The sequence below is a fragment of the Biomphalaria glabrata genome, chromosome 12, assembly GCF_947242115.1.
Source record: "Biomphalaria glabrata chromosome 12, xgBioGlab47.1, whole genome shotgun sequence".
Taxonomy (NCBI): domain Eukaryota; kingdom Metazoa; phylum Mollusca; class Gastropoda; family Planorbidae; genus Biomphalaria; species Biomphalaria glabrata.
The window spans coordinates 3,990,928-4,014,749 of NC_074722.1; the positions used below are offsets into that span (position 1 = coordinate 3,990,928).

General features: G+C 38.0%; 1 protein-coding gene across 1 annotated transcript; it reads right to left on the minus strand.

The window, feature by feature from the left end:
- Window positions 1–103: 103 nt before the first annotated feature.
- Window positions 104–23,252, minus strand: LOC106070356 (uncharacterized). Its single transcript, XM_056007202.1, has 10 exons — window positions 22,755–23,252; window positions 13,588–13,726; window positions 10,847–10,989; window positions 7,649–7,748; window positions 6,609–6,733; window positions 6,400–6,490; window positions 5,699–5,850; window positions 4,878–4,980; window positions 3,626–3,777; window positions 104–2,608 (listed from the first exon to the last, which is right to left on the minus strand). The coding sequence occupies exons 1-10, from the start codon at window positions 22,810–22,812 to the stop codon at window positions 2,544–2,546; spliced, it is 1,128 nt and encodes a 375-aa protein (XP_055863177.1). The 5' UTR covers window positions 22,813–23,252; the 3' UTR covers window positions 104–2,543.
- Window positions 23,253–23,822: the final 570 nt, after the last annotated feature.

Genomic DNA, 23,822 nt, shown 5'->3' on the forward strand with positions numbered 1-23,822 from the left:
CAGCGCCTTGTTTGTTAACAGTGCTTTATAAATAGAATTATAAAATTATTATTATAATGTCATTTGATATTATCAATAAGAAGCAGCAACTAACAACTTGGAGTGTAGGTTTTAAATGATTTATTATGAAGGAATATTACATAACCAATAACTTATGTTAAAACAACTTGTCGGTTACTAACACAGTCACAACATCCATGCATTAGAATATAGATATATCTACCAATCAATGACCACTTTAGATTCAAAAAGACTGGTGGCCTAGATACATGTATGGTCTTCATGGATACATTACATTCATTTCCTAGGCTGACATAGCAGCGTAATTGGTTAAAGTTACATTATAGAACAAACTGACTATACTATGAATGTATTATAAGGCGATTAGGGGATATTTATGATGCAGTGACCCTGGTCAATTCCCTTTATCTGTTAAAATGTAATAGATATATAAACATTATTAATTTTTTTTTTGGTTCTGTTAAATTACATAGACCTCATTTATTCACACAACGAACATCAAAACAAATGTTATGTCTTTGTGAAATCCACGTTTATATTTACACATACACTTGTTTGAAATACATTGTAACCATAGACAATATATATATACGATTGTAACTATTTGTTTTGAAGTGCATTCTTTTAGAGATGCAAAGAAAAAAAATATTTAAAAATTTTTTTTGAAACAGAAAAAAAAAAGGTTCTTTCTATTTCATGTCATTACACTAAGAAAACTCTTACATGACAAGTAAATCATTTTAAAAATTACATGTAATAAAAAAATAATAATAAAGTTGGGAAAAAAAAAGAAAATAAAAGGGGATTTTCAGACAGTACAAATTGGTTGTTCCGATTGACTTAATTAGATCCTCCCACACAGTTCAACGTTTAGGGCGGTAAGCTCCCTCTATTAAGCGCGATCCTAAGGCGCCTTCCACAGCCTCTTCCCAGTTGGTGCCCACTGACTTTACATTATCTAAGGAGTTACGCAACCATGTTACACGTGGACGGCCTTGTTTTGTCTTTACCCCTTTCGGCCCCCATGTTATGGCTGACTCCGGGTCAACGTGTTTCGTTTTGTCAAAGGTTACGTCCCGCAAATCTCTTACGACTTAAGGTCACCACTTAATCAGGAGACAAGTACCCGTGTGGAAAAAAAAAAACAACTTCTATTGGTGACATGATCTCGGTAAATTATTTCTAGGATCCTTCTCAGCCGTCGCTTTTGAGACACGTCATTTTTTCATCTAATAAAAAGTATTTTAGAAGAAAATTTGTTCATTCCGGAGAGCCAAGCAAATTATTTTAGCGCAGCAAAATATGTGAAAGCTTGAAAACCATTTTAAAAACAAAAAAAAAAATCTTTAAACAGGAATAAGTCATCCTTTTATATCCAGAATAGCATTGAATACAATAAAATGAAATAGAACAAAAAAAAGTCTAAAGTTCATCAAACGTCTATATGCTGGAGATGGGAATCTATTTAAAGTTCGGTTTCGGTTCGTTTCCCATCTTAGTTCATTCCATACCTTTTGACTTCACGTTCAAGACACCCTCGTAAAAAGTATCGGTTGAACTATCAATAATAAGCTTGTTGTTATTAAAAGTAAAATTATTTTCGATGTGGAGATTAAAGGAAATAATTAAAATTAATTATGTCTGATCAGTCACATTTACTTTCCATTAGTACATATACTAAAAAAACTTCCCATGGTTCTATCTAAAAGATCTCTTTGTTTAAAAATATAATTCATTGATAAAAGATATTTTCAATTCAACAGTGGCGTAACTACGCGTAACCCAAATGAAGGAAAATTCCTAGCTACGGCCGTGTCAATTAAGTACCTATTAAAAATACATATATATATCATATGAGAAGTCACAGCGATTTAAAAGCTAAGAGCCCCCAAGCTAAATCTGTACATCTGTCAATAAAGCCAGACCTCTTGCCATAACCAAGGTATTGTTGCGTTGTTTGTTATTTTCAGATCGCAAAGCAAACACAAAATTATGGACACTTGTTCAAATAACTGTACACAAACATAATATGTGAATTTTAAAAAATACAGAAAAATGTTGCTGCATTTGATATATACAAACAGACTTTTTTTCCCTTTTGACCGGCCCTCATATAAACACACACACACACACACATACACATCAATCGCGTTCAGTCACACTCACCAAGGAAAGTTAACTCTCTCACATTTGATAAACGCCATGACATCGAAAGCCTTGGATTGGGTTAATGACAACATTCTTTCAAACACTAGCTCAATGACATTCCAAGATGACATTGATGACAACTCACACATATAACTTAATATTGTACCAGTGGCGTAGCTAGGGTGGGGGGGGAGGTGGAGAATTTTAAAATTTCCCCGGTTCCCGCTTATTTGGGGGGGGGGGCAGTGTTTTTGACGTTAAATATTAAATATTACGCAAAAGGCAGGGGCTCCCAAAGAAGTCAAGCCTCCGGGCCCCCAAATAATGGCGAATTCCTAGCTAAGCCACTGTATTGTACGATGAAATTTGCTGGTTCATAAACTCAGGAGCGTAGACATCAGTAAAGATATGAGAGTGCCCAAAACCCAGGCGGTCAAAGCTGAAAATAAAGTTAAAAATATCTCATTGTTAGAAAGGTGAAAGTGATCATTACACAAACTTAATTCATAATGGTATATACAAACACTACATACAAACACTACATACAAACACTGTACATGAATTCGAACCCTGAACTCTTTGGGAGGTTTAGGCTAGGGTGTAATATTCTTTACTTCTGAAAGAACATCCAAGCAGAGAAAACAGACAAAAACACTACCTACACAAACACTACTCCCAAACACTATTCTCAAACACTATGTACAAACACTACATACAACCATTATGTACAAACACTTCATACAAACACTAATACAAGCACTACTTACAAACACAACATATAAATAATACTTACAAACACTTCTTACAAACACTGCATACAAACACTACTCACAAACACTATGTACAAACACTAATGACAAACACAATGTACAAACACCGCTTATAGAAACAAAGCATCAAGCAGATCTGGTTATTAAGCGGCTCACCTGGATCCTACAGCTAGACAGGATTTTAGCGTTTAAAGATTCAAATACATAACAAAAACAAACTATAAAATTAACTTATCAGTCAGGTCAATAAGGTTTGAAACTGTATGCGGAACTAGAAATGAAGGTTCTAACCATGAAATTGTGATGCTACAGAAGGATTCTAGGTTCACATACAAATATATTTTAAAAAGTGGAAATCCGAAAAAAAGATCACAATGGCGATTGGACCCCTTTAGGGCCTTCTGACCAGTGTTTAAAAAAACAAAAGACTGTGCGACCATATAATGAGATCCTGCAGGGAACAGAACCAGGGAAAGGAAGGAGAGGCAAACACAAGAAACATTGTGAAGAAAAACTAAACAGAATGGACGGGCCTGACAATAAGAAATGGCTATGGACGTACGACAGATCATGTGTGGGGCCCCAACGGTCCATCAGACTGACAGGTAAAAGTGAAGTTCGTGTTAATTTGATACTGAGCTAAACTCTGAAAGCCAAAATATCCTGAAAACAAAATGGCTCCTTACGTCTGCCGGAAGACTCTAGTCCTGGACACTTTTCTCTCATCATTTGTTTGATTGCCTGTTTGCCTTCTGTTTTCCCGTTAAAATATTGTCGCAATGAAGCGCACTCTCCAAAACCTGCTCGCTCCAGACATTTGGTCGCAGATGCGTAATCTCTGAAACAAAGTTTTACCATGGCTAAGTAAGAGAAACATACGTAGGTCAGTGTCTAGAGTGGCAGAACAGCCGAATCATTGTGTGGATAGAGAATAAATGGCAGACGTTCCTATATCCATGTGTTAATTTAGTTGTTCATCTTAATTAGTTACTTAAACTCTGGTAATTCATAGGTTTTTCTTATCTTATCTTATCTTATATGATACAGACGTTACTTCAAAAAAGAAGATGATTACGTCCTAAGCGTCATGCATTTAGTCATGCATATTAACCCTTAAAACGCGTGTGGTGGTTTAGCTTCTAAACATCAGAATTGTATTTCCATTTTGTATGTACTCATTGTAAAACAGCTCAGCACTTAAAGGGTTAACCAATGACCTAAACTCCACCAAGTCACTGGTTTTCCTGGCTAGCTCAGGCAACCCATTCCATGCTCTAATAGCACTAGGGAAGAAGGAGCATTTGTACAAGTTTGTCCTAGCATATGGGACGAGGCATATGCCTTTATCTTTGTGTCTTTGTGAGTATTTTATTAAATTTTGTATTTGTATTTGAAGATTATGGTTCAGTGTTTTATGTATAATTGCTAGTTTACTTTAAAGTCTTCCATCTTGAAGGCTTTCAAAATTTATTGTTTTTACTAAAGGTGTTACTCTAGTCAAATGTGAATATTCGTTTGTTATGAATCTCACTGCTCTATTTTGTGTCTGTTCTAGTTTCTTAATATTTTCTTGTGTTGAGGGGTCCCAAACAGAGAATGAATATTCTATTATTGGCCTAACCAAGGTTAAATAACATTTTAGTTTTATGTTCTTATTTGATTTATAGAAATTTCTTCTGATAAACCCTAATGCTTTGTTTGATTTTTTTTTTTTATAGTTTCATCAATATGTGGATTTCTGACTTATTCGGGCAACTCATTTCATGCTCTAATAGCTCTAGGGTTGTAGAATGACTTATACTTATTAGTCTTGGCATATGGAATAAGAAATGCTATTTATAGGTGCATATATTGTGCTGCAAGTATAGTAAGTTATTAAGACGATACAGTGGATGAACAAGGGCTGCTACTCTACAACAGCTGACAAATAAAACTGACCTGCATTGCTGCTCTGTTGGAGTTTTCGGCTTTGGTGGCCAGGCCAATGCAAAGATTCTCAAACAGTGATCGACACGGGCTATGCCGATGGCACCACATTTATCTGAAAACCAAAGAAAAAATAAAACAATTAGAGACTGGTAGAGAGAGCAAAGTAAACATATTTCTATGTAAAATGATGTCTACTCATTAAAGGATACAAAGTTTAAATTTTATGCAATCTACGAAAACCCGTTCTAGATACCTAACTAGTGTCAGGGGCAGCTATGGTGAGAGTGAATATGTTACTTCCTTCTTGTTACTAGGGTACGAAAGAGTTATATCCCTTTCTTTATATCCTCAGGTACGAATGATAAAGAGAAAGAGAGAGCTTAGTTATTCAGTTTGTTATTTTGTGGTGGAACTGGACGTCAGTTCACTAGGAGTACAAGCCTGTCTGAAATATTTCATAATAATAAAGTTCCTAGTTCTCTGGAAAGTTCTCGTGATGTGTGCATAAGAGAAACGTTTGGAGCCTTTTTTAAGTGTTGAAGTCATTGACTTTTAAGTACCCCCTCCCACCGAGCCAATTAAAAAAAATTTTGACTGAATCTGATAATTCTCAAATCTGATATCTGAAATCTGATATCTTAAATCTGATATCTTAAATCTGAAATCTGATATCTGAAATGTGATATCTGAAATGTGATATCTGAAATATGAAATCTGAAATCTGATATCTGATATGTGATATCTGAAATCTGATATATGAAATCTGATATCTGAAATCTGATATATGAAATCTGATATCTGAAATCTGATATAAGCTTTGTAAAAATTACCAACGGAACTGTCGTCCAGACTTCGATTGCAGTTCTGCTCGTACAGACCAAATATATGTTGGGGGTAGAGCACCTCCATGAGCGATCCAAACATCGGACACGCCACTGGAGCCTCGGACAGTCGAATGCATGTCTTGAAGTTCTCGTAGGACCTGAAGTTAATTAACATTCACAAATAGGTAGGACTTTGAGTTAAATAAGCATTCATATATAAGTAGGAGCTTGAGTTAAATTAGCTTCAGTGGGTATGCAGGATCTTGATTTAAATAAGCATTCATATACAAGTAGGAGCTTAAGTTACATATGCCTTACGGGTCTTAGCATGATCTTGATTTAAATAAGCATTCATATATAAGTAGAAGCTTGAGTTAAATAAGCTTTCATGAATATGTTTATTTAATAACGATGTCATCACATTTATGAACAATAATTTTATGGAGATGTTGAATGCAAAGATAATGTTGTTGAATGCAGAGATGATGCTCTTTAATGAAAAGATGATGTTGTTGAATGAAGACATGATGATATTAAATAAGAAAAGATGCCGTTAATAAAGATGGTAATGTAATAAGTAATTACTAGTGCACCTATGGAATCCACTTTACATATTTTATGGACACTGGTTTTTATAAATAGTATATTTCGTATTTGCTCCATGCAGTCACTTCTCCTGGAGAGAAGACCAAAAGATATATACTCACACACAGGCTTCCTTGAGATCGTTTGGAAGGTCAAGGACGTATTTCTTACATGTTTCCAACATCTCTAGCGCCTGGTCGAAGTTGTCACAACCTGGGGCACAATTAAAACATTGGATTGGATTAAGTTTTCATTCAGAACCAAACTTTTGGTTAAACACACTATACAAGGGGCATAATTGGATGAAACTATTTGGCGATGTTCTAGTTACCTCCCGTGCAAATGGTGGACGCTGTCTGATCCATGCCCTCTGGTAACAAATCGTAAAACAAGTGGCTGAACTGCGGACATTTCTCTGACGTCTCACTGACACATTGGAGACTTTGGTTCAAGGAACTGAATGCAAAGAAAAATCCCTTTAAACGGTGTCATCAAATCATCTACTACAGTGTTTCCCAAAATGTGTTCCGCGGAACACTAAACACTGCATAAGTGTTCCACGAACTACTGAGATAAAAAAAAAAAACTAAATGGCCATCACGTGTATTAGTGTCACTAATAAAAAATAAGCAAAATGTTCCGCTAATTAGTCAGAATCAGCGAAGTGTTCCGCTAAGACTTAAATTTTGCCAAGTCATTGGTTTTCCTGACTCTGGCAACCCATTCCATGCTCTAATAGCACTAGGAAAGAAGGAGTATTTGTGAACATTTGACCAAGCATATGGAACAAGGAATGTGCCTTTATCTTTGTGTCTTTCTGAGAATGTTATTCAGATTATAATTTTATATTTGAAGTTGAAGGTTCAATTTCTATTTATAATAGCTACTTTACTTTTGAGTCTTCTAAAGGTTTTCTGAATTTAGTATGCTTCAATGGTAAACTATCCCATTCCTTTTGAAGTGCATGGATTCTATGCATATACAATTCTAAGGTACCATCCCCAAAACGTACAAGCAACTTCCAGATCCGAACCTTTTCTCTCTAGGTGTGAGCACACCAAATCCAAATTGGACTCTATGAAACAAGGAAACAGGAAGTACAAAAAAAAAAAACTTGACCTACTTTGGGTCGAGAGGCCAAGTGCGCTTGAACTTGGCTTGGCTTCCTAGAAGGGGGCTCGAGGTTCGACACCCGACTCGGGCAGAGTTGTGTTTACTGAGCGCCTAAAGGCAGCACGGAAATCCACCTCCTAGATAACCCCCCCCCCAACTGGTCCACAAATGAGATTGGACCAAAAGCGCTCTGAGCATGCAATAAGCATGAAAGTAGCGCTATATAAAAGCTATAATAATAATAATAATAATACTTACTTGCAAAAGACTGTGTAGGAAGAATCGTACAGAGCATCGAAGCGAATGATTCCTGTACATTGAGTTATATTCACCGTCTTCTCCAGGAAGTTGGGACAGGCTGTAAAAATCAAGGATATTGATTTAATAGCCATTACACCACGTATCTGGTGGGCGTTCTATTGTCAATCCGAAGATCATGGTGAGGGCACTATACATTTACTTGTGGAAACAGATGCCATGACCATGATGACCTATGTCACTATGTCACCTGTGTGACGATACGAAACTTGCATACATAAGTTCATTTGAGTTTTCCCCAACAAATCGTGGGAAACTTTATTTTTAACTTAAAACAATTATTTTCTTGTCCACCCATAACTAATTTCTTGTAGGATTTATCTCCCCTCACACGGTTTCTCACGAGACGAATCTCGACGTAAAACATTAACTAGCTTCTCTAGGGCTAACTTTTAATTTTGACCGCTGGACAGCTGATCCGCACACACAATATTCGCTTCACCTGCGCTACGCGCTGCGGACTAATAACTTTTCACACCTATTTCTCCCCCCCCCCCCCCCCCGCAGAATACGCATCGCTCTAAGAATAGCGTTGCAATCGGGCTGGACAAATGCATATTCACCTTAGTCCCTACTCTCACGGTACAGGCCATAAATCGGACATGACGCCTGACATGCCCAGTACATCGATACATGTGAGAAAATGAGCTAGATATCTTCCCCACCCGTTAAATGAAAGTCCCAACTATATATAGAGAGAGACCAAAGCATTCCAAGTTAGGCCCGCTAGGATTCATACAGTCTCCTCTGTTAGGAAGTTTAGTTGTGAGGATTCATTAGGGACAAACGGGTAAGTGTAAACATTTTACTATACTCATTTTATCTTATAGGAATGTGTGAGTACACATTAGTACACAACCACGTTCCCCGTCATTACATTATAACTTTATTATGTATGTATATTGCACTATTTTATGTCAGTGCTATATCTTCATAATGCTATATCTTCATATAGTAGTATTAATGCCGCTATGGTTGTCTACATTTGAAACTATAGTTATTACATTTAATTTGTTATGTTTCATCCATTCCTGTATTTTAGTGATTGATGTAAACAATACCCCTTAGTGAATCTAAGTAATGTCTAAGAACTTAGATCGCAGTGCTCTAAACTTACAGAGCCCATGTTAAATTATTTATTTCACATTTCTGTTGTATACTTCTCATACATGTTATTATGTCTCCCACCCTTGTGAACTTATAGTTCCTTGGATGAATGTAATTTCGATTAACTATATCAAACCCTTATACTGTATCTCGATCCCTAGTATTTTATTTTCATCTTATCTTTTAGTATATAATATGCTCATTTCCCATTTTACTGTAACTGATTACTTATCGCCGTAATCTCATTTAATGGATGAATCTTAGCTAGTATCATCCTACATTATATGATGACACATTTACTGTAGTTATCTTACCTGTATCTTGTTTGCTATTGAGTTATACGCATGCTTTAAGATTTTATACATGATTATCTTAAATGCCTATTGGGATTGATACCAATGCCTACATCTGATTGATTGCAAGGCATATGGGAATCCCTGCTCAATGCTTTTAGGAGGATCCTAATTGTCTTTCTTATCCCCAGCCTGGTTGCTACCCCTGGTTGCTACCCCTGATTGCTACCCCTGATTGCTACCCCTGATTGCTACCCCTGGTTACTACACACGATTGCTACAACTACCAGATCTCCATAGAAAGCTGTAACCGAGGCAGACCACACCAGATACACCCCCCCCCCAATTACATACCTGTTAGCAAGAAGGCATTGCCTACTGTCCTTGGCCCTAACATATTGCCCAGTGTCCACAGTGCACTATACTGCCCAGTATCATCTGCCCAGTACCCGGCCCAAACTGTCCACTGCCCAATAGTTATTGCCTAATGCCGACAGATTAGAGCAACCTTCGCAGCAGAAGATAAACTGGTGTTGAGTTAGCACGGCTCTCTACGAGCTAGAGATCACAGCTGAGAGATCGTCCCACTACAACTTAGTCTGCAGCACCAACCACCTCTATTGCTAAACAGGCAACGGCCTCACCCTAGAGCCAGCTTGCCTACAGCATAGAGAATATCCCGAGCCGACGTCCTAAGACAGAGCCGGATGACTCATCCTTCTGAGTGCCAGTCCTACGACCGCCAGAAGACGACCCAGGAGCTAGCAGCTAAGAAAAATAAGTAGCAGACATAGGAACATTCTTCTCCTCCAATCACTCAATAATTAGCAATCCATGATGAACAGTTATGATAGATATTAGCACCTTTACTTCACTTCTTAATTATAATTTTATTTGATCATCTTTCTTTTGTAAACTTTCATTTATTAAATTATATTTATTTATAAACTTATAATATTGGTCAGTTCTTACTGTTAGTTGCGGTGTGCCTGTACAAAATCTTATATGTGAGCGGGATAAAATTAATAAAATTTCCCCTAGACTCAAATAAACGCGCCAAATATTAACTAATTAACATCTCGTCACAACCTGGACCTAGAATTAAGTGTGGGAGAAGTAGGTCAGTGTTTGGACCCTCAATGACGATTGGTCTCTGAGATAGTGGTGAAATTGTGGTCCATGGGTTATCGTGTAGAGAGCGTGGGGGGGGGGGGGGGCGCAAATAACCTTTTAGAGTAGAGGAGGGAGAGGTTTGATTAGAGAGAAAGGAACGCCTCTGGTTTCTAGCTGATGAATGTGTGACTAATTGTCCCTCTTATTGATGTCATTGGACTTCGTATTCTTGTACATATTCTAGATATGATTAGTTAAAATACAACATCGGGGCTCAATGCAGGCATGCGAAGAGTGTGATAGCCAGGTACCTAACAAGATATCCTCTTGTCGTTAAGTGACTGGTCTGGCTGGGGTTTGTAAGTTGACCTGCCAGCGAACAGACTCCTAGCCTGTACAACCACCTTAAAGCAGCAGGAATAGAAGCGTTTTGTAACATTCGTCACTAATTCGAACATTCATTTATAAAATTGTATTTCATTTAGCGTTCTTAAAATCAGCGGCATCACTAGGGTCAGTGACCGCACCCCCGCACCCCTTCCCCTAGTGACGCAACTGCTTAAAATTCCTGGTGACGATATTCTAATATTTTTGCACACGTTAGAACTCAGGCTTGACTACACACCTCCATCACAGAGCCCGTACAGATCTTGCATCACTTTCTCCCATCTCTGCACAACATCTGTTGGAGCAACTTGGGCAGGCTCTGAGCATCCTGCAGTGGCTTCAATGAAACATTGGGTCAGGTTATTTCCCTTGATAACATTCCTGAAAAGATCAGGTAATTATAAACAAGTTATTTTTTATGCTTAAAAGCAACAACCAAACAAGAAACTATAAACTGTTTTATTTAATACAGAGAACTTTCTCTCCAGGATAGATTGTATTACATAGCCATGAACATAAGTGAGGGTAGTGCTGTGTGTGTTTTAGACTACGCCAATCACCCCAGTCCAGCGCTAGACGAGCGGCCAACCGTGACCAATGACAGTACACGCCAGTTCGGCAACAACCTGTGCGTAAATATTACGCACGCAAGTCACGGCGATTGTAATCAACCCGAGTGGTCATGCGACGCTCCATCCGGTTCTGGAAGGCCAGTAGAGACCCTCCATAAGAGCAAGTGTGTTTGAATCAAGACACCCCACATTACCCCGCAATGTGACCAGCACGAGGAGAAGTCAGAAACAGCATGGTGTGTGAAGTCCGGAGAAAGGCTAGGCCTTTGGACAATGATTGTAATGCTGTTGCCAATTGTGATGTATTTGAAATTAAACTGTTACTGTTACTTTGGAGAGTAGGAGAGACGCAACAGTACTATACCATAGCATATATATCCTCCCTTAATACAAAAAATAATATGACCTCTGAGAACGCCAACCAAGATCCATGAACTACCCGATTCCTGTGTAAGAAATTCATTTATTACAGAGCCCATATCAACTCACGCTGTCTGTCTGGTACACGCGCCATTTCTCCCACACCCAATCTCAAATCAAGTTGAAATTTTGCACAATTATTACTTGTACCTGGCCAAAACAAAAAAGAATCAATTTTAACAAAATTAACCAATTACTTAATTAATTATTGGTATCGAATAAGGGAACAAAATGTACTTGACAGATGTGATATATAAGTTGAATTATTCCCGTTTGTACTTTGTGTAGAGAATTAGGTCGTCGCTTAAAAGTTTGAAACTAACAATAGATAGCCATGAAACCTATAGGCTCGAGGAGGTTTGAACCCTCGGGTTGGAACTCAAGTCGTATAATCTTGTTTATATATACGACGATATTAATGTCATCTGTTTCTGTGGCCCACGGTTAACGAGCAGGGTGTCATGTGGCCAGCACAACCACCAACCGCCCTTACTTTCCCCAACTAAAGTCAGTTACCCATTAGAACTTGGTGGACTCAGGGGCACCCTAAAAATCCCGAAATTCAAAATCTCTTCACAGAGATTCAAACCCAGGACCCAGGTTCGGAAGCCAAGCGCCCAACCACTCCGCGCACCACGAATATTGATTTACCTACACATTTTGGTGGTGCTTCGGAAGTCTGTTACCCTCAGAACGCCACTGAATCCTAAGACGTGAAAACATTCGACTTATTCTCAAGTATTGTAAACGACTTTTTTCTAACCAGACTTCTTGTTTTCCACACTTAGAAGAGTGTGTATTTGTTTACCCTGACAACCGGCCTAGTACCAGATTGACAAGTGAATGTCAGGTAGTTGTAATTACAGCCACTATGACCCAATGTAACATTTGTACAGCTTAAGCACTTTTCAACGAGATGGCCAACCAGGCAAAGTGTTGTGAATTTATTTTTAAGTCTTCTCTATATGGCAAGTCAAGGGGAAACTATAGGTTTGAGGAGTGTATTATGAAAGGGAGATAATTGTTGAAAAAAATAAAATAAATGAGAACAAGTGACTCTACATATGGGAAGACATAAGGATCAAGGGCACTAACAATTTAATAATATAAAAAAAAGGAGTAGAAATCGTTTTGCGTACTTAAAGCAAAATAAAATAAAGGCCTATAAAAATTATTTATGAAGTAAAACAATAAATTTAAATCCTAGAAAAAAGTATCAGAGACTTCCTTGGACTAACATTGTCCCCTATGTTTTCAGTATATAGTCTAATTTTCCAAAGCAGGTAGAATAAAATAAACATAGGTCTAAGAATAGCCGGATTGGTTTCGAAACATGGCAGTACTCAGCAGAGAGAGAGGTCATATCTAAATCTAGATATGACTGATTGAATAATAAAACCAAATTGTAACTCTAACACGATCAATACTGGCTTACGATTATTAAATGTTCATTGTTTAATATTTCATGTATGGGTTTCGAATTTGTAAATTAAATCTAGAGCTGGGTTCCAATTAGATTAACATCAGATATGTATTTAAATCAAAAGCTGGGGTTGGGAGAGAAAAGTGTAAGCCCCTTTTAAAGAATAATTTTTAAAAAAAATTAGACGTTAATTCTTCTTCGATTCTGACCTTGAATGCTTTTTATAATGAAATGCGCGTATCCATCAACGAAGCTAGAGTGTATCGGCATGACGTCTTTGACCTACATATAATGACTTACATCCCCTGAAGTTTTTGATAAAAAAAAAGTGGAGTACTCTATGACTAAATGTTTGAATGATTAATTTTAAAAACAAAACTGTTAACTTTCAGAAGATAAAAACTAGCCACTGCAAGAACAACATCTAAGATATCATGATACGGAATTAAATATATCTTTTCCAGGTTTAGCGATCGAAACATGAAGAGCGGACAGACAGACCACACAAAACCACTAGCTTATAGAGAGAAAAAAACAACTTAGATCTAGGTGCTATCAACTTACAGACACAGTTGTTGAAGTTTTTCTGTCCTCGATACACCAGTGGTCGTCTCCAGAACACCTGTGATGACGTCCTCCATCTGGGCCACGCATAGCTCCGCCTTCTTCCGGTCACACTTGCTCTGTGGCGTCACACTGGGGACTGTTTTATAAGATATATGATGAGTACATATGAGGACTACAGCTTGGACACAGAATTTAAAAAGAAATCAATTTAATTTTAAATCAATTCCTCCTTTATGTGCTGATAAAGTAAAGTACCCCAAAGTACCCCATTCACCCTCCGATGGTGAAAACTCAACTGTTTCTATGGCCAACGATTAACGAGAGTGTTATTGGCCAGCGCAATGACCAACAGCCTTGACTTTCCAATACTAAAATGAGGTACCCATTAGTGCTGGACAGACTCAGGGACGTACTAAAAATTCTGGAATTAAAAATCCCAGTCTTCACTGAGATTCGAACCCGGGTTTGGAAGCCAAGGGCTTAACAACTAAGCCACCACGTCCCGTATGAAGCTGATGGTGGTCTTATTCTATGTCTTTGTTCCATGCAATGCCAGTGAACTTGGCACAATTTAGTTTTCAACAGTCCAGCTAATACTTTCTACATAAGACAATAAAAGTTCATGTACGTCTATTTATTTATTCACCTCTTTACCTAATACAAAACAAGATTTTAGTGCATTTATTTCCTCTAATGCTGTGTTATAATACGTTGAGATAGCATAGGAAGCATTTTTTTTTCTAAACAAAGCTTACATTAAGCGTACTTGTATCAATTAATTTGGATCTTTTATGTAATGAAATTTCTTTTATATCTAGACTAACAATAAATAAAAAAAGAATTTATAAAATTAAAAAAAAAAAGGGAAAACGACCTGAATTCGAACTCAAGGCTCAAGCCTTTTAAGGTTACTCAAGACAACACGGTTACCACTCTGCTAGTGGAGAGCCTATGAACAAGGAAGATTGTCTAAGTTCTCTATTGTTTCTATTGTCTCGTCCTATTTTTCATGTGCTACTATAAAGGAGACTAATTCAGCTTATACCACCACTTCAGTCAAGTATAATTTCTTTCCCTTGATCGAGATACCAAACAAACTATTTAATTAGCAATAGTTAATTAACTAATTGGTTTTTTAAAAATGATTCTTGCGTTGCTAGGTACAATGAATAATTGTGTTAAATTTCAGCTTGATCCGAGATTGGGTGTGGGAGAAATAACGTGTACAAACATTTGACCATACAGACGAGTGAGTTGATATAAGCTTTGTACATTGAAATGTAAAATGATTATATTTTTTTAAAAATTATAATAGCCGAACCAGAGCTTTTTCACTGTCTGGCCATTCAGTTGGTAATTTTGTTTTCTCGAATTTTTAGGAAAATCCCGGTCCACTCAACCAGTCTCCCCAGATGAAGAGTTTGCAAGCTAATATTAAGAAACTTAAACAAAGAACTTAAAACTAAAAAAAAAAACATTTCGTCCAACATGAAACTGTTGTGGTCTATCATTTGTTATTCAGAGAGGTCAATTTCGTTTTTTTCCAAAAAGTCACTCTAGTCAGAACAAGACGACGTGCCAATATTAATTAGTCCATTCTATTATGAATGCAAAGAAATATTTGAGTAGAGTGCGGGATTTCCCGCTGAAACCATTCTCTTCTTCTTCTTCTTAAACTGTCGGGTAGAGTTGAGCCTTCAGCTTATGGAAGTCAGCTCAAGTGAACAAGAGCTCCCTCTCACTGGCCTGACGGGTGGGTCAGACTCGCGGCAAGAGGCCGCGTACACTAAGACCAGCGCCATTTTCCTTTTCTATACCAGGCTGACCGTTTTATGTAACGGCCCCTTGAGTAACAGCGCCTGGATTGTGACAAGGTTGTGGGAACTTGTTTACAACTCCGCGCAGTGCAATGAGGATGCTCTCACACCCCCTTAGGCACCCACACGGGAGTCTTGTTTTGCTACCCTTTAGCCTAATCGTTTCCTCCTACGATCGTTTCCACCCGGGCGCCACTATGAGGCAGGGTAGCGTGCCCGGGGAAGCCATGCTCAAAAGACGTAAGCCAAATTTAATTTTAAGTAGATTCTATTTAGGTAGTTGTAGATTTTTTACCCCAAAGATACGCACAAACTCTCGAATTGTTAGGAAAATTGTTAGAAATGTTTTCTAGATACCAAGACTAATACTGATTTATTGATCCTTAGGGAAATTTGTTGTGATTACAAGGACTCTTTTCTCATATAAAGACAACACAACAGAAACATACACATAACTAGAACAGGCACAATATATAGAGCTCATTCAGAGACTACACACAGACATCTTGGTCCTTTTCATGTTTCCTGATCAACGAGTGGCGTTGATATAGTCTGACCGAATAAGGAACGAACGGGCTTTTGTTACCGCTCTGTTCATGTCTTGGTTGACAGAAGTCGACGACCTGACGTAGTTATGATGGAGAGGTGCCTGTAGCCCACTCTGCTTCCTAAACCCATGAAGAGTTTGCAAATCTTATCTTATCTTATAAAATAATGTCCTTACTTCAAAAAAAGCAGATGATTACGTCCTACGCGTGTTCCTAGGTCAATCTTGTCATGCATCTTAACCAATGACTTAAATTCTGCCAAGTTTTTTGGGTTTCCTGACTGACTCACGCAACCCATTCTATGCTCTAATAGCACTATTCTATTGTTGGCCTAACCAAGCTAATATTAAGGAGTGTAAAAAAACACAACAACAACATAGAATTTAAAAAGAAGATTTGATATATAGCCTACAAACTGTCTCGGCTGCCTCACCTGTTTTAATCCTTTAGCCGCTACAACAGAAAAAAAATTGTTTTATCATAAGATTTTATTCCAGGGCTCATGAAATCATGATGTCATAATTATTATTTATTTTATAATACGTCAGACCCATTGAGCTTATTGTGTCTGTGACATAATTAGTTTTAGTTCTGATTATATGGTTTACTATAAATCATTAAAATTTATATATATATATATCACTCAATATAAATCACTCATATATGTGATAACACTCAATGTCTTCGATTATAAGATAAGATTCCGAAGATCAGGAATGTGTGCATCATGTGCCATGACCACGCAAATCCTGTTGCGACCTGCACATTTTTCCACATCTAACGCATTCAAAAGGTGGAAACGTTCCGACCAAAAAAGCAAACAAAAAATAATAAAATATTTAGTGTTAGATCCAATCAACGGGCATGGCAGTTAAGTAATGCTAGTTTATAGGATTGGTAATTAATTATTTTGTTTGACATCGAAAAAGAGAAATAACTTGTACATCAAATATAGTTTTATAGATAACGTTTTAAGAAGGGGATTCTCCCCCTTTACATACGTTTTTTTAAAAGGATTTTTTATATTTTGCTTTTTTTATGTTTTTTTTTACCTTTCTAGTTTTTCTGTTTGTTGATGTAATAAGAGTTGAACAAAGCTTCTTGTGACAGTGTATTTCTTCATTTTTAATCGTGCTTTGAGCTGTTACGTATTTAGTATTTTCATCGTAAAACAGCTCTGTTTTGACAAACTATGTAATTAGTATTTCTATAATTTCATATTCGAGTTTTGACGGGTTATGTAGCTAGTATTTCTATAATTTCATATTCGAGTTTTGACGGGTTATGTAGCTAGTATTTCTATAATTTCATATTCGAGTTTTGACGGGTTATGTAGCTAGTATTTCTATAATTTCATATTCGAGTTTTGACGGGTTATGTAGCTAGTATTTCTATAATTTCATATTCGAGTTTTGACGGGTTATGTAGCTAGTATTTCTATAATTTCATATTCGAGTTAGGACGGGTTATGTAGCTAGTATTTCTGTTACTTTTTAATTCCCGTTTTTTTTGACGGGCTAGCAACTAGTACTTCTATAATCACTCGATGTCAGCATAGCCATGAGAACTGTGAGCGTCTCAGAATTAATCCCATGATAAAAGCTAATGTTTGCCCCCAGATCGCAATAGTGTCACCTTGCTGTCTGTCGAAACATCTCAAACGATGTGAGTGGGAGGGCCAAAGGGATTAATGACGGGCCGCTACGCCGTGTGAAGCGAGTCCCTTCTCAGCCACAAACAAACACGACATGTTTGAGAACCTCTGGGGGAGAGGACCAAGTGTGATATCCCCCCTCCCCTTTTCCAATGTAAACTTAAATCTATAAACTTTATGCCTTTGCGTGTTTGTACGTTGGCGTGTTTGGAGAGAGAAGATAATGGGGGTCGTAGGCGTTGGGCGAGTCGCAAGTGGCGCAAGACCTATCGTTAGAGAAGGCCTGAACACTGACCTGCAACGTCACAGCCTGTGGGCAGTTTAGACCAACAGCTTGTTGCCACGTCGTACAGACCTGTGACGTCAGTGTTGGGCCTTCTCGAGCTACGACGATTTTACTGTGACGTAAGCGTACAAAGGGATGATACGTGATGACGTAGCCATGTGCGATGACGTAACATGTGTGATGACGCAACACGTGCGATGACGTAATATATGTGATGACGCAACATGTGTGATGACGTAATTTATTTGATGACACAACATGTGTGATGACGTTATATGTGTGATGACGTAATAAGTGTGATGACGTTACAAGCATGTGTAATGGCGCGATAGGTGTGATGACGTAGGCGTGTTCGGTGACGTAGCATTGTGGTGCCGTAACAGATTGCGATAACGTGGCATGTGTGATGACGAAACACATTGCGATGACGTCACAAATATGTGATGTCATAACAAATCACACTATGAGGTGACTCTAACATGAGTGATGACGCATGAACTGAGACATGTGATGCAAATGTCTTCGTTTAACCAAATCTGCAGAACTCTTGAGATAGGAAACCCATGCAAAGACTGCTACTTTTTTTTTTTTTTGTATTCAATTTAACGACATACTCAAGACTAGAAACTGCTGTTTATCTAATCAACAATTAGTTTTGCTTATCTAATCAACAACTTGTTATCTTGAGTGATGTCAACTGCCCACAACGAGCGCGTGTGTTTGTGTTTCGTAGTGGTTGGAAAAACCTGGACACTGATCTCAAAAAGGCTCTAACGATTTTCCTAGAAATTTAACAGTTGGTGTATATAAAGAATTACTAGCTCGTTGGCTACACGGGTAAAAAGTCTAGTTTGACCGTTACAATTTTTCATAGTAAAAAAAAAAGAAATAACATTTGGCTAGAGAACTAGGTCTAGATCTAGATCCAAGGAAAGGACTAGTTTTCTTGAAAAATATCCCATTGTTTTTTTTAACTCTAACATTCATTAGTTATTAAGTGAAAGCAATCGCTCTATAAGTTGTATTAAGGTATTATCTTTTTAAAAAGAGTATTTTTTTATTTTTTTTCTTGTTTAAATGACTACGTCCTACGTTCTATCCATATGCTAAGTCTGTCAATTAGTGTTCTCAAAGAAAATTTTGTTTGGCAAAGAATTGCCTAAAGCTTGCTGTAGCCCTACTGCTAAGTGGTTTATCTTCTTTTTAAAAAATTCCAATGTGAAACAGAAGTGTCACATTAAACTACGAGGTGTACAATTCTACAACTGAATCAGACAGGACAGACAGGGGCAGGTTGGGCGTAGCCAGACAAATGGTCAATACAGACCACAGCGATGAAAACACGTTGACCCATTAACAGCCAGTTGGAAATGAATGACCAGTAGTCAACTCTGTTATTACAGGAACAAGACCTGGAACCTTAAGTCATATTGTCTATGTTTACTTATGAGTGGACTTTATTATAATTATAATGGTGATAATAATATTCATGAGGAAATTTGTCTGACAAATTGTGCATTAAAAATACATTAAAAACTATACTAATAAACTATATCTTCACACTGGTTTTACTTCACCATTACATGCGAAATGTGTACATCAGATAGATCAATTCTATTCAATGATTTGATTGCCAGGGAAACAAAGAAGTTTACGTGTGTGTTTGTTTTTAGTAGACAGTATCTTCTATCCGAGCAATTCTTGTATATATATTATATAAATTTTATTTTGAAAACGGCTGTAACGATTTTCTTCAAAATTTCAAGGTATATGTATATAAATGAGAAAAAAATTCTCAACTCATTGGCCACGTCGGGAAAACTCGAGGTCGACCGTTATATCAGTTTGAAAATGTTTCAATATCGAAAAATTAATTTTGGCTAGAATGTTTTATGAATGAAAATTTTCCATGACGTCAAACGGGGAAAAAAACGCTTACGTCACTAGGTTTACAGCAGTACACTAGGACATTTCTTTGCAAACAAGAACAACTTTTATTAATGAATCAGTTGGCCTAATTAAACATTTGCGCACCATCTTACTGTAGATTGATTTATTATGGAACTATGGAAGAGAAGTAATGAAATTAAATTTGCCGATGTATGATTAGTTCTTGTGTTTTAAGTGCTTTATAAATTGTTTACACTTAATAGAGTAGAGACATGTAGGTAGCTTTTATTTGTTGTTATTTTGCTGGTGAATTATTACCATGTGCTGAAGCTTCGAAGTCTAGTCCCGTACCAAAACACAGGAAATGGTCATAACACAGCTTCTCCACACCTTACTTACACACACTGAACATGATATCTAGCTCGCGGTCAAATAAGTTTGCGTACGCTGAAGCCTCTTTTGATTTAACTGTAAGCCTCGGTAAAAAGCTTGGGGTTAGGGCGTGGAGACGAAAGGCCCAGGAGACATCTCAATGGAAGGATGTGTTGAAGCAGGCCAGATCTCTCCATGGGCTGTAGCGCCAATGGGATGGATGGATCACAAAAGCGGGTCTATGCTTCTTATGGTCCGGCAGTCATGCTGGGCAGGGCACGTATCCCGTATGCCAAAGAGCAACGTGGTCAGCGTAATAGAGGTGCCCCTCGGAAACGTTTCTTAGAAAACTAATGCAATGATTTAAGTTTTTTAAGAAAAAATGCGCCATTTTACTTTGTCACAAAGTGCCTGTTTTACCCTATAACGTAGAGATTTGCGTCACTTGGTGTTTCGTACTAAAGCCATAATGAATATACTAATTGCAATATCAAATGTGTATTTTTCATTAGTTGACAGATAAGTTAAACTTTCTACCGGGGTTTTGGAGGTATTAGGTAAAAATTGCCTAAAAGATGGCAATTTTGTCTATTTTTTAGGAGGTTTTTATGCGTTTTCATGAGATTTTCAATTATTCCAGGAGATTTCTAGGTGTTACTGGAAAATCGGGAGGCCCCGAGAAACCTGTTAAAATTAAAACGGTTCAATTTAATATCTGGAATTAACGCGGGGCCACTGAAAGTGCGGGGCCTGCTGCGGCCACATAGGCTGCGGTGGCCTAAGGCCGGCCCTGTTTGTAGGTCGCGACACCGTTGGTGGTGGTCGAAGGATGATTAGTCAGGGGTTGCCTAATGCCATAGGAAGTTTATTGTTGATGTTTTTTTTCTGTCCACTCATGGTCAGCAGTCTAGGTCACGTGTAAACCATGACAAAGTAAAAAGTTTTTCCATTGGTAGTTCACTAGTTTTTGTTTAGTTTTTGTTTTCAACTCATCCTCAGAAGTTTAGATGTATAGCTTGACAAAGTACACATTTTTTTTTTATTGGTAGTTACAATTTCGTATTATAATTTCCATAAGATGATTGTAAGACAAAATTCCTTACGGACAATAAAGATTATTATTATAAAAGAGCGAGTATTCATTATCTGGCGAAGCCAGGGTCGAGTTTCGTTAAAGGGAAACAAAATTCATCGTAGTCCCTTTCACAGTTTCCACCGAGGAATTTTCTGGTGATGTGGCAGGTCTGCAGAAGTACCGCCCTCTGACAGGCAACGAGAATGTTCCTAGGAATGCCAAGGGCCTTGAAGGTATCTGTGAGGTCAGTTGTTATTATTCCCTCGGTTGATATAACAAAGGGGTATATTGTTATTTTAGATAATTTCCATAAACGCTTATTATTATTATTATTATTATTATGTTGCAGACAACGTAATCAGTATGAGAACACTGATGCGGGATCATAGATATATTTTCAATTGGGAAAATGTGCGCTCGTCGTTACGTAATTGAAAAGTACATCGCGTCGTTTGAGGACCGCTGGTCTATCCGAAGGAGTAAAACCTAGGCTTTTTAAAAAATACTTTATTGATAGGGGTAGCTACATTGTGGCGAATCGTATCACAAGATCCGCTGATATCACTTTACTTTGTTTAATATGACAATGTAAATTTTAAAATTAATGGCTTTTTGGTTTTGTGGCATGCGCTCTGGACTGTGGATCAGTGGTCTCGATTGTCAAACCCTGCCCGCTGCCATCACCCGTCGTCTTTCGGAAGGGTTGCGCTTGGTCTTCGAAACATCCGAAACAAGTCAAACAACTAAACCAACAAAATGGGGATTTCTTTGGTTAGCTTCATATTATCAAACGACCCCTTTATGGTCAATTCATGAAAGAAAAGCGCCCGCAAGTTGGACAAAGATAATATTTCTAGGACACCCTAAAGGTTCTCTGAAAGCCTACAGCCTTGACCCTGTCACGTGAAAGACAGAAGCATCATGGCGTCGCGCTGTGAAAACTGACGCACAAATTGCAGAGGACCAGAGAACAACGCTGGCAGAAGAAAAGCGTCATTGAAAAAAAAGCAAGGCCAACAACACTAGCTCCAGCTGGAATAACCTGCCCAGTGGGCAGTCGAACATTCCGAGCTCACGTAGGTCTCACCAGCAACACGAGGACGCACAAAAAAAAAACCCAGTGCAAAGCCCTGAGCCTGCTGGGTGACAGAGTTGGTCATCATCATGTCAAGATGGACGAACTAGATACACACACACACATATATATATATGTGTATATCTTACAGATAAATCTTACATGTGAATATTACCTGTTATTATGCTACGATGAAACTATTCAAGATAATTGTAGTCGATTTTTTTAAACCACCATAGACTTTAAGCGCTACCAAAAATGAAACTGAAATGTTTTCTAGAAGATGCTCGCTTAGAATCGCATAAGTCTAGAGCAACGTAGGGCATAATCCCCTAATCGCCCCGTGGCCCCCAACACCAAAAATAATTATAACGCCAAATACATGACATTTATAGCAACTTTTTAAAGATTTATTTGTTAACAATTTTAAGTGACAACAAGACTTACCTAACAACACTATCAGTACTACGACAGTAAGACTTAGCGATCGCCGTAAGTACTCCATAGCAAATGGAAGGCACTGTCAAATGTGTGTGTGTGTTAGGAATTGAACACATCAAGCTCTCTCCCCTTTCTAAACAAAGGTGTCCATCAACTCCCCAACTACTACTTGAGTAGGTAAGGAGACTACCATCTTACACAATATCCACAACACTTGTTGAACTGTCTATTCACACAACTATTCTGAACACAACACAATAGCTATTCAACGAAAATGTTCAGTTGATTGTAGAGCAAATGTCGTCCCCAATATTGCTTTGTTGATATGACAATGCAGGAGCATATAAAAAAGATGAATTATTTTCGTCTCAAAGGAACAAACTTTGGAGTGAAATCTTTGTCCCTGTAATGTGACTGACCTGTCCCCTAGTGAGAGACACGTTTTTTCATCTGAGACAATTTGTTTCGTTTCAGCCTCCCCCCTTTTTTTTTTCATGCGGTCTACGTCACAACTACCTATTCTTCACCTTTTTTTTAAAAAAGGAGATGGAGTTAAAATGCGAAAGGAGGATAGATCATTGACGAAAAATGCGAAGTTCAATTTAGAGAGAGAGGCAGTCTTTCTTAGCAGACGACAGGATTATTGGTAAGCCTTGAAAGGGGGAGCTTACCGCACACGGTAAACAAAAGGGCAGTAGCACCACCAGTAGCTGGTGGTCTCCCTTGCAATACCTCGCTGTGACGTTATAGCACGTTTTTCCCCCTTTTAAAGCAAGAGTGAAAAGATGTAGGCAGGTGTGAGGAGAGAGAGAAGGGGGGGGGGCGGGAGGAGAAAGGGGGGGGGCATATCGATGGGTCATCACTGGACAGTTTAGACATACCGGAAACTGTTGAGTTTGACTCGAAGGATTAAGACTTGCTGGTTGTTGTCTTTCTGGATGCTTCGTCAAAGACGGTGTTGTGGAAATTCTCGCATAAAATATTGTTTCTATATGTAAAGAGGGCGGCTTGGGGGGGGGGGGGGGGCGTTTCAACTTTCTGAATTGTGGCAGAAAAACAAGGGTTAAAACTCAC